Source organism: Plectropomus leopardus, chromosome 2, assembly GCF_026936395.1.
Source record: "Plectropomus leopardus strain MGB_pleo_1.0 chromosome 2, ASM2693639v1, whole genome shotgun sequence".
NCBI classification, from domain to species: domain Eukaryota; kingdom Metazoa; phylum Chordata; class Actinopteri; order Perciformes; family Serranidae; genus Plectropomus; species Plectropomus leopardus.
This window is the reverse complement of record NC_142177.1, coordinates 33445719-33457982: the sequence shown is the minus strand read 5'-3', so window position 1 is coordinate 33457982 and position 12264 is coordinate 33445719. Positions and strand designations below refer to the sequence as shown.

The 12264-nt window shown below is 40.2% G+C and overlaps 2 protein-coding genes across 3 annotated transcripts in view; one reads left to right on the top strand and one right to left on the bottom strand.

The window, feature by feature from the left end:
- ora1 (olfactory receptor class A related 1) overlaps positions 1-12264 on the bottom strand; it is a 261847-nt gene that overhangs the window by 101267 nt on the left and 148316 nt on the right. The window lies entirely within an intron of this gene.
- Positions 1-12264, top strand: part of LOC121959677 (plexin-A2-like) — a 129480-nt gene that overhangs the window by 55028 nt on the left and 62188 nt on the right. Inside the window, exons 5-6 of the mRNA XM_042509132.2 lie at positions 4834-4934; positions 10360-10483. Of these exons, the coding sequence (XP_042365066.2) occupies positions 4834-4934; positions 10360-10483 (225 nt within the window). The remainder of the gene's footprint in view (positions 1-4833; positions 4935-10359; positions 10484-12264) is intronic.

Genomic DNA, 12264 nt, shown 5'->3' with positions numbered 1-12264 from the left:
CTTGTAAAAATGTGTATATACACATACATATAGATATTAATAAAAATATCTATATATAGACACACAGATCCAGTGTACAGCACTGGAAAATCGCAAAAAAATTACTTGAACAGCACTAGTTTCAGATAAAAACCTAGCATACAGTAACTAGAGTCAATCAAAGCAACCTGAACGTCATGTGAAAAAACATCTGTTTATCACATTTAACTTTTTCTTCTCTAAACACTAATGGACCAGTGAAGTTCGTTCCAGATATGATTGGACCCGATAACTTTTACGGTTTCACAAGGGTTACAAAAACCGCCCTTCTTACTTTCTGGCGAAAGTCTAGTGCAGCAATCGACTCACATACGGAGAACAAAAGAGATTCAGACTAGAGTCTGGATTTTCAAATGCTTCTATTTACATCTTGGGGCTGTGCAGCCAGTGAAGAAATGTGCAAAAATGCAAACGTTTCAGTCCATGTCGGACTTTTCTCAGCACACAGCCCCAAGATGTATATATTTTGTCCTTTTTGTGTGAGTCCTTCATTGTTGGCTGCACCACAACTTTTAAAAATATATCTATCCGACTCATTTTTCCCCAAAATATTATAGAGAAAAGAGTCCTGGTTTCAGGTCTCCCCAGTAATTAAACTAAAAATGCCATTTTACTGATAAAAACATTTACCATGTCAGATACAACCTACTGCTCTTACCTCTCTCACTGTGTATTATACTGTATTATACTGTATAATATACATCTTTAATTTAACTCCATTCTACTGTCACATATTTTGTTTTCACTATGTTAGCTGCTGAAACACCTAATTTCCCCGGCTCACTATCCATCTTCTCTCCACTGCGCCTCCAACTCGCTGGCACTGCTGCTCACATTTTTTCCACCTCGCTTTCACTCTTGTAATCTGATCCTAAGTCAGCCTAATCAAGTTACACACTCAGAGCTTATGCATTTCTCTGGTGATCAGCGCTGAACACGGGTCTTTTCGGATCCACTCTGTTATTACACATAATGATAAACAGACCTCGGACCCGTAGTGATACAACGGCATGCAACCCGGACCAGATGATCGTAATACAAACTGGATGTGAAAACTTATGGGGCCCGGGTCAGGTCTTGGGTCCCAGGGTCTGGGTAGATGCCAGATTGCATTGATCACCTGTAAACTGTTGTTTTGTCATAACAGATATTTCTCTTAATCCAAAAAAACAAGCACAGACCAAGTATTAATGATAAGAAGACATAGATGGCTATAACATGCAAGACTCCATCCTCTCTTTTCAACCTGTAGAATATGTCACGTCTTTTGATGTCGTCACGGTTCACACTTCATGTCAAATAAAACCTGCAATTTTTTTCCAGCTGGGAACCTACTTTTCAGGCTCTGACCCAATTTATTTCTAGTCCAAATGCTCAAACAGTTTAAATGAGGTGAGAATTGGAACAGTACCCATACCATGTTGGTTTAGAAGGTGTTTACAAGTCTCCAACTTCATCCAAACCAGAAGCATGATGTCCTAAAAGGTCAGGTGGATCTATTTCAGCATTGCTAAGTGTGGTTACATCCAAAGGCTGGACTTTTTATGCGTCCGCGCTGGCGATAGCCGAGGCCGGAGGCATTATGTTTTCGGACTGTCTGTCAGTCCAGCACATTATCGTGAACGCAATATGTCAACAATGCCTCGAGGAAATTTCTTCAGATTCTGCACAAACATCCACTTGGACTCATCGATGAGCTGATTAGATTTCTGCGGTCACAGGCTAAAGGTCAAGGTCACTGTGACCCTCATCAGTCTCATTCTTGGTAAGGAAATATCAACAACATCTTTAGGGATTTTCTTCAATTTGGCACAAACATTTGAGTTGCCTCAAAGACGTACTGATTAGATTTAGTGGTCAAAGGTCAAGGTCAAGCTGAGCTTGCATCTATCTCATTTTTATGAATGCAATATCTAAAGGTAGCCTTGAAGGAGTTTCCTTAAATTTGGCACAAATGCACACTTGGACCCGAGGATGAACTGATTAGAATCTGGTGGTCAAAGGTCAAGGTGACCTAATTGAACAAGTTTTTGGCCATATCTCAAGAACCTTCAGTGCCTATCTTGAAATTTTGCTGTTGGTACACATCATCTGTGCTGCCGGGGGCAAGATGTGAAGCATTCACGTTTTCACAGATATGGATGAAAACTGTAAGTGCAACTTGAGTGGACTTGCATTAATCCAACAAGATTAATATACAATGTAACTGAATGACTGATGCTAATTCACATACTGAGCTGCGATGCATTTTAGACCGAAGGTCAAGTCTTTTGATCTGATTTGGATTCAACACAATGCATTCCTGCTCAGGTCAGTACCACGAAACAAATCAACTCAGATGTGCAGCGAGAGCTTCACATTTGATTCTTGGCCAGGCAGCAGAAAGCAGAAGATCCATAGCTCTCCCCTTGTAAAGGTCACGCTGCCTAAAGGCTGCGTCCCAACTTTGTTAGTTTAGAAGAGCTCCAGTCCGCAACAATTCATGGATTATTCCAATTGCGTCAGATATGGACTCAGAACCTCAGCCCCTCCCGTGCCACAAAATCATTTTGCTAATGGGATGCACCGAACGGGTTCTGAACCGTTGGAAAAAAAGAGGGAAAGTTATTTCATAGGGAGCAGCAGATAATCCATTTTGCCAACACAGACCTGAGAGAGCACCCACTTATGCTATCAGGAGCACCGGAGACACTCTAATCCATAATCCACTCTTCATTTGTGATTGCTTACATCAGGAAATTGCTTGCATCATACGTCCAGACCTTGAATAATAACAAAGTATAAAATAACCGCGCTCAGGCTGCAGCTACAGCCGGGTTTTGTATGCAGGGGTGGTGCTGGCCGTGCGACAGCAGCGACACTCACAGCAGCTAATGGAGAGCTTATGCTTTGCCAGACATTCACGCATGGAAGTGGCAGCAGCAGGAGAGTGTATGGCTGTCTGTCTGTCACTTTCACTACGTCTTTCTGCTTGTGTGTGTGTGTGTGTGTGTGTGTGTGTGTGTGTGTGTGTGTGTGTGTGTGTGTGTGTGAGAGAGAGAGAAAAACGGCAGCACAAACCTACACTGTGTGCTCACAGTGTAATTACTACTGCAGGAGTCCATAAGTCGCCATGCTTTGTGAGAACATCCTCTATTAAATGTGTAAAAGAAGAGTTAAATAAGAATAGAGCTGCAAAAATGCTTCTCAAATAGTTGTGGCTTTATTTCTGACATCTGACAAAAAAAAGAAAATCAGAAATTCCTCATGTGGGCAGAACCACAATGCTGCATGTTGCAAATTTGTGTCAGCAGCAAGAAGTTTGGGGAAAAAAAAGAAAGCGTTGTTTTCCTCTGGGAGATTCAACAGCCGTGATGAGGCTTCCATATTGCAAAATAGACAACATGATGAAATGGGCTTTGGTCTCTCCTCATCAGAACTGCTTATTATTTCATCAGACTGTTTTGGTTGCACGCCTTCGTTGACCTTATTTCCAGTCCGTAGCACACTTTTTTTTTTTTACTGTTGTCACACTAAGTGTGGGAATTTTAATCTGTGGAATTACATTTACATAAAACCAGTGTTTAAAATCAGAAGTCCTCTACACAGTATAATTTGAACATGTGCAGGTCAAACAAAGTAACATCAAGTTCTACTTAAGCTAGTTCTCTTTGGATTGTGTGTTATAAGGTGGATTTTGAACACACATAGTTAATAGTAGCCTTCCTAGTTGGTCCTCTGCATCACATATACAAAGTACATCCTATCTCTTTTATACGGTGGCAGACAGGGACAACCGCGCTGCAAACAGACAAAACAAAAGCAAAATAAGAAAATATCTTCATCAATCTGAAAACATGCGCAGCATTTGGAGAACATGCTGCAAATTCCACAACACAACACATTACGAAATTGCACTGCAAATCCCTCAGCACAACAGAGGTGTTTCCAGAGGACACTTAATAGTGATACACACAGCTGACTTATGTTACTGGCTATTTTATAATCCATCCAATCTATACGTCAGTGGTGTTTGAAAATGAATGAAAATATACATTGTTGTTTTTTCTACTGCAGTCAAGCCAGTCTCCACTCCAAAAAAGACAGTCTATGTAGCCCTCCCGCGCTACATTACAGCAAATCACATTCATTCAACAAATCAGTCTGTCAGTCTGTTAAGCAGAAATGATTAAAACAATCCATAAACAAATAAATACACGAATGAATTAATGACTAAATAAATACACAAGTACAAATTATAGAAAATATTAAAAGAAATAGAAAAGATAAATGAATAAATATCAGAAAATCCATAATATAAGAGAATACATTATAATAACAATACAACATAATAAATACTGCCTGAAAACCACAGACAAAAATATGAGTGTGCTGATCACTGTTGTCACTAACAATAAAGACCAGACCAATCTGGTCTGAGAACAATGATGAACACAAAGTCCTGTTTTTTTCTGTAGTTTTCAGAATCAACCGTACTTTTCCGTATATAACTGTACTTATTGCAGATTTTAAGATTGCAGACTGTGTGGAATGTGATAACTCTATTTTTCTGCACAATAACATTTGAGAGGCACGGAGTCCTTCATATCGCAGACACCCAGCAGCCCAAAACCCCGAAATCTACTCTCGTGCAACACATGCTGTTGAAATTATCTGTAAAGACAGAATAGGGCAGTTTTTTTCTCTCTTGTTGAAATCCTTTATACCCATTTGTTTTTCTGTTTTTATTAACGTACATGACTGTATTTTTTTCTTACTCCACATGTTCACCTCCCTGTCATTACACCCTTTTAGGTGGCTCAGGTCCCTGTGGAGGCGTGTGAGCAGTACGGTACATGTGCTGAGTGTCTGAGCTCTGGTGACCCCCACTGTGGCTGGTGTGTCCTCTACAACATGTGAGTCTGTCTGCTTTATCTTCTCACATACACACATCACAGCCGAAGGATTAAAACCATAACGTTACTGTTGACCAAACAGCTCTTGGAAAGCTATAAATAAGGCCAAGCACATGGTCATGTGGTCTGTGCAGTTTAATATAACAGAGATATTGTGCTCCCTGGAGTTCACCATTATCAACAGCTGTCGGGCCAAAACAGTAAACCAGGAAGTGGTTGTTGGACAGCGTGATCCCTCTTAAATAGCACTATTGAGGACAGCAGAAACTGCATGACCACCAGATTTTATTGTCTGTCCGCACGGGAGGACGACTGGTGTTAATGGCGGAGGGAGGGATTAGCCTGTCAGTCGCAGCGGGTGCACAAACTGCACCTCTACATATCCGGGGAACATTCTGGACCTGACGGAGCAAGCTTATCTCCTCCATCTTAATTATCTGACCCCCAGGTTAGCTTGCATAATACCTCGATATGGAGCAAAGGGGATTCGGGAGATTAAAAACGTTGTGTTTCTGAACCAGCCGCCGTGTTTGAAGCTGACCTCAGATGGGGATTTACCCCTGCCTCATCGCATGACGTCTGCATTTCAGCCGGCAATATCTTGATGATGATCAGCGTTATTTAAATTGCGGCTCTCAGAGTTATCAAATTGGCGGTGAAGTGAGAGGAAAAAATTATGTTTTGTCTTAATCCAAATTACCTCATTAAACAATTGTCCCCCCCCCTCCCCGAGTGCTGACTTTGTCCGCAAGTCCCATTACTCTGTTTATTTAAATTAATGCCTTGCACTTATCGGTGTATAGATAGGCTGCTTTTCCCTTAAGTAACCCAAAATGAATCATGATCCCTCACATCACAGAATGAAACCACTTATTTTTTCTGTCTGTTAAAGGGATATTTCACTGATTTTCTTCAGGCTGTACTTGCACATTTTTGTATAGAGTACAGATGACGTCAACCAACCCAAACGTTTCCCTCGTCAAAAAGCCTGTGGGATTTTTCCTTTGAATTTTGGATCACTGCAGAATATAAGCTCTTTGGTAAACAAATGTTTAAGATACTTACATGTTTTGTTCCACAAAATAATCCCCACAACACCACTTTCAGGATGTCTGAAGCCTAAATGTAATTGCCAGAAGTAAAAAGTTAATGCTAGGCTATAAGCAACTACACTGCAGTCGCACTGCCACCGCTACCAGGCTGTAAAGCCGTTTTCAGCATGTTTAGACATGATGACTTTCTGTAGTCCCATTTAGCCATTTGTTATCAACCATCTTCACTGAGATACTTAAAAGCTCAAAGTTTGTGACTTTATGCCATAGAACAAAATATCTCAAAGTAATTTCAGCTTCTGTTAACCTCAGTTATTTCAAGCTTCTAACCAAAAACCCATTCAAAATACCCACTGACTTTGGGACAAGGGAACCAGAGGTGCTAAAATGATTTCCAAGTTTTAAGACTCATTGCTGAGAAACTCGCAACCCGTGCCACTAACTGCACAGACAAGGATCAGAAGAGTAACCTGCCCTCCCTCTCTCAAAAACGGACTGAAATTTGATCAAACGGTAGAACGAGGTTGTGCTGACTGACTACAAATCATTTTTTAAATATTGAAAGGCCCTGTTTAGCTGTAATGGTGAGAGTTATGAACAGAAAGTGGAAGCCATACTGCTTCCTGGACAACGAAAACGAAAGTCAAAAACAGTGATCAAACTGTAAAAATAAGCAGCATTGTTCAAATACACACCAAAGGTTCCACTTAGACTAGTTCCAGGGTTTTATTAAGAAAACCTGCATGGAGGCGGGACCCTGTTCATTCCTGTGAGAGCTGCTCAGAAGCACATGAAGCAAAAAACGCTCTATTTCCACAATATGAAAATATACAGATCTTCTGCACTACAAGGCCCACAGAGCATACGCTCTAATGACTTCTGACGGCTGAGCGACTGACTATTTAATGTTGCAGCTCTTTCAGACTTTCTAAATGCTGTCCAACTGAATAGATTAAGTCTTGAGGTTTCAAAGCTCCCAAAATATCATCCACTGATTTATAGACGTCTCTTTCAAAATGTTAGTCAATGGAAAAAATCTCTCTGGGCCCCATACTATCATGTGATGAGTCCCGGTGATGTAATACCACTTTTGGCCACTATATAACATTTGCTTGAAAGCCTGGCGCACTTCCTGGGGGCTTGACCAGTACACATCGCGTCACCCACCAGCAGTCCAGTAAGGCATGATGCAATCCGGTACTTGGAGGTTTTCTACCTCTTGAGCAAAAGTGTCCTATTTCTATAGTCATGTGGCACCAATTTGTAAAGTATTTGCATCTGTCTACTGCAGAGATGGCCTAGTTTTATGTATTAATATCAGTGAAATTCTTCATTAAATCCTGATTTGAGTTTTTTTTTTTCTGGCCTCTGAATGACTCTCTGAGTGTCATGTAGACCTCTTTTAGGATCTCACTTTCCCACCCCGGCACGGTGCACCAAAGCGCCTCTCTGACAGAGTGTGTGTGTGTGTGTGTGTGTGTGTGTGTGGGGGGGGTGTGGGACATGCACAAAGCCTTACGGAAAAGGGAACAAATGGCTCCATCAGACAAAACGCTGTGAATAAAAGAGGCAAAATAAAAGGCAATGAAAGACAGTCTGGGATGAAAGGTGTCCTTTTTTTTCGGAGGCACTTCAGTTGATGAGCGGTCACAAGGTGACTGTCTGTGCTCCTGTGGCTCTGGTTCGCCTCAAGGAGCCGAGCCAGCAACAGCTGTCACTGCGTTTCCATTCCGCCTTTATATTGTGTTGTAATTACAGCAGAGGCCTCGGTGCGTTTTGAGCTCTCTCAGGAGGTGCCACCCCCTCAGCAGCATCTGAGAGTGTATTAAGCATTATCTCCCCTCGCTGTGCGCATTACTCATTGAAAAGAAAGAGGCGATGGTGTTCGGCCAAAATACTCTCTGAGTTTGCCACTGCGATTTAACTCTGCAGCTGAGAGACTCTTGTTCTTTTAAATTCCTGTTGCTATCTGGGCCTGCAGAGACTGAACTCCTATAATGCTGCTTTCAAAGAAATCTGTATCAATACAGTCACATTAAAAAATATCTCAATAACAAATCCCCATTTCTCAAACTACACAAATTTCTCAGTTTTAAAAATCCCCTCTACCCCTTGCCATAACTTTAAATGTACTTTTACTTTACTCTTCTCTTTTACAAGATTATTCTAAGGTCGCACCACGCTGCCGACCCTTTCACTTCTTACTTTTAATTGCCTGTTGGGATCTGGGAGCTGAAGCTTAATGCTGCTGTTGAGCTCAGTGTAATGTGCTCTGCAGAAAAGCAAAGTACAAATGTAAAAGAAGGCATCTGAAGCGCTGAAAGCGATGTGCAAGAGATGACCATGATCAAAAACAATCTAAGCAAGGACAATGATATAATGTAGATAAGTGAAAAAAAATGCATTTAAAAGCTTTAGAAATTGTTTTAATTTATTATCTGTGATATGTCCATATTTTATAATGTTATTCAGGGAGCACTTATGGATGACTGTAGATGTCAGCTCAGCTTTGATTCAGACATGACTTTCAATATTTGCTTTATTTTTTTGCTCTTTATCTACAAATTTAACTGACTGTCTGCAGCCATGGTGATAAGCTTATATTTCGGAGCTTTAATGTTCACTATCTTGGTTTGGTATCAGCATGCTAACATTTTTTAATAAGCACTTAGTGTAAAATACAGCTGAGGTTGATGGGAATGCCATTAGTTTTGCAGGTATTAGTCCTTAACCAACAACTTGGGCAAGGTGAAATTTTGAGTTAATGATGTTGCTAGATGAAAAGTCAAAAGGTGTCGAAACTCCAGAAATACTTTCAGTATAAAGAACGACTTTATTGCAAGACTAATGCGCTTCAGCTTGTGGCCTTCATCAGGATGACCTGGGTGAGAGCTAATGGTTAGAGAAAACTTACTTTTATTTAAATGTAAAAAAAGAGTTTTTAAAAAGGAACTTCTCAAAAAAGTCTTTGGCATCAAAAGGTTTTGTAACATCTTCATTTAAAATATAATCTTTCTCAATGTGCAAAGGGTCTTTTTACATGTCTTGAACCTTAAACACAAATGTACAAGCGGTGCTACAGTTTCAACTCTCTTCAACACTGTTGTTTTACTTTCCTTCTCCATGCTGATTGGAAGTAGGTGAAGTTGTACCAGACACCCTTATCCTGATAGATAATTAGTCACCAACGATTAAAAATGAATCCTAAGACTGCTCCAAATTTCATGGCAATCCATCCAACAGTTGTTGAGGGGGACTCCCTAAAAACTTGATTTTTGGTATTGGTTCTGTCAGCCCATGCTCTGAGTGCACAGTGATAAGTTTTCTACTAAACTGCGTGCATGTTTGTAAGAAAGCAGAAGAAAAATGCTAAATTCTTCAGGTTTGATAGAAATGAGAAGTTAGACTCAGTGGCAAAGTGTGAGCTAGTTTTGTTCCTAATGCTTGGAAATTTAGGCATACCAGACTGAATAATACACACAGCAAGTTTGAAGGCATGTAGAGTATTCAGAATTTCCTACGATTTGAAGATTTGGTCTCACACTTATAATAGTCTGCCTTGTACGCCTATTTGGACATCTGCTGATGCCAGATACTGACATCAGAATTCAAGCGCCACATCAAAGTAAAGTTTTTTTTGGTTTTTGGACATAATCTTGTCCGTTTAAATGTCAACATATTTTAGCACTATAAAGTTTTACGTATTTTCCAGTTTTATTTTATGAAGGTCAATTTGAGAATGTATCAGCAATCATGTTAAAAACATTTGAAAATCTGAAAGGAAGTCCAGTCATGACTGCATATGCAAATCTAAGTGTATTTTTATAAATCAATGATCACGAAAACAACCGTTTGAAATTAGTGTGGTTGTGTTGTCTTGTAAAGATTTAATCTTCGCGTTAAAGACATATATCAGGTTAATAAATAACTTTTTAGGTTACAGTTTTGCAACCTTATCCAAAAAGTGATGAGACAACCCATTTGCAAGTTGATGTGAACGCGCATCAGGCACACAACACTTTGTGTGATGCAGGACATGAAACACTGTGCCAAAAAGAGGTTTTTAGTCCTAGTTGTTGAGACATTTCGATCAACAATTTGTACCTCATGGGGCCACCGAAAGGAAAGCAAGTGATTAACAGTCAGTTGATTCCTTCTCTGGGCACCATGAATGTCTGCTGAAACTTTCATGGCATTACATGCAGCAGTTGTTGAGATATTTCAGTCTGGACCAATGTGGTGGACTGATGGACCAATGTTGCCTTATAGAGCCAGCATGACCAAACATTTGAGTGTTTGCTGCTTTTAATTCATCACTAAACTTGCTGCAATGTTTTATTCATTTTTAACTATATGTCCTTATTGCTCCACAGGTGCTCGAGGAGGGATCGTTGTCTGAGGGCAGAGGAGACCTTCCGTTTCGCCACTGACATTGAACGCTGCGTTAAGGTTATCGCTCACCCGGACAGCATTGCTGTGTCAGCACATAGTGTCCCTGTGAGTCTGCTTATCATTCCACCAATCACAGCTCTGTCACTCCACTCACAATGTTTATGAGCAATCACTGAGAGTAGCCTTGTACAGCCGCGTGTACAGTACGTATAAGCCCGGGAGAGAAGATTAGTTTTGTGAGAGGTGAAGAGAGGAGAGAGAGAAGGGTGATTCTCCCTGTAGGACACCCACTCTATTTATTTGGTTTAAACACATGCACTGTGGGATGGGAGACAAATGTGCAAAAAAACTAGGTGGGAGTTGTTTTTGAGGCAGCGAGATACTGAGTCTGCATCTCTGATTCATCTGCCAAAAGGTTGATTACATTTCCGAAAAGCTTAATTCAACTGTTTTTGCACAGTAGCCAAGAGCACTGAGGAGCGAAGTACAGTAGGAGCTGAGGATTATCTTAAGGGAATAGTTCGACATTTTGGAAAATACACTTATTGCTTTCTTGCCGAGGGTTAGATGATTAATACCACTCTCAAATCTGTTTCTTAAATATGCTGCTGGAGCCAGCAGCCGGTTAGCTTAGCTTTGCATAAAGACACAGGGGAAGCAGCTAACCTGGCTCTGTCCAAACATAACAAACGCTGCCTACCAGCACCTCCTAAGATTACTAATTAACATCTTATGTCTCGTTTGTTTAATCTGTATAAAACCTGAAGTGTAAAAACAACAGATTATGGTTTTAAAGAGGGGTTATGTGCCGGACTCTTTCTTGCCCATGAGCAGTAACTTCCTGTAGCCAATTAGTTGGTTTTACAGTTTGGCCTTTGTATGGATTATTTAACGGGTTAATTAATGAGCTTAAAAGGTGATCATTGACAGATTTTATTTTCTTTAGAAAACCAAAGGCAACAAAATGCAGTTACTAGTTTTTGAACAAGTAGTACTAAATATGAAAAAGTAACACTTGCACACTTACTCCAAGTTAAAAAAGTTCAAGAAAAACACAGTTTTGATGCTTGGATCTTCATCAGGTAAAAAGGTTTAAAAAGTGGAAAGAACACCTCTATTTAAACAAAATGCACACCAATAGGCTGACAAGCTCTGTGATGGTAGCTGTGGTTAACCATATAAAACAACGCCATGCCTTTATTGCTACGGCTCAAGATTTCGAAGCCCCATTAAACTGAAAAATGTGCCACTGGACTGCATTTCTGCAACATCCCATTATCACAAAAAGAGACCGTCATTGTTCTGAAGTCCTGTTTTTGTAAAAATACACACTCCATGTAGTTACTTTCAATTTACAAGCAGCATATGAGCCACTGATCACAGGTGTTTTTTTTTTTTTTACCAAATCTTCATGGCGTTCCACAGTGGAGATTGTGCCACTGAGTCAGTGCTTTTCACCGACTCGTCCAGTAACTTTTGTGCCACCAAACTGTAGACCACTTTTCAAAACCAAAAAAATGACAAAAGCATATGGATTTTTGCGAGACACTGGCACCACTTCCAGACATAATTGTGCCACCAATACCGGATGTTTTAAGCCAAAACTTGATCTTTTCCGAACTATAATGTGCGGTTCTGTGCCTAAAGCTCATCACACATTCACCACAGTGTTGCTGACATATGAAACATATCTGCGGTTTATGGAAACATATTTGAACATTTTTCCTAACATGCTGTTTGACTGCAAGGACAGTGTATTTTCTGAAAACAGAACTTTATAGCAATGTGTGTTTATTTTTAAGATGACAGACTGTTGGATTAATTGACTTGAATTTTAGGCTGTCGCAACAATGGGCAGTCCCTGGGGTTTTTTCAATGGCTAACAC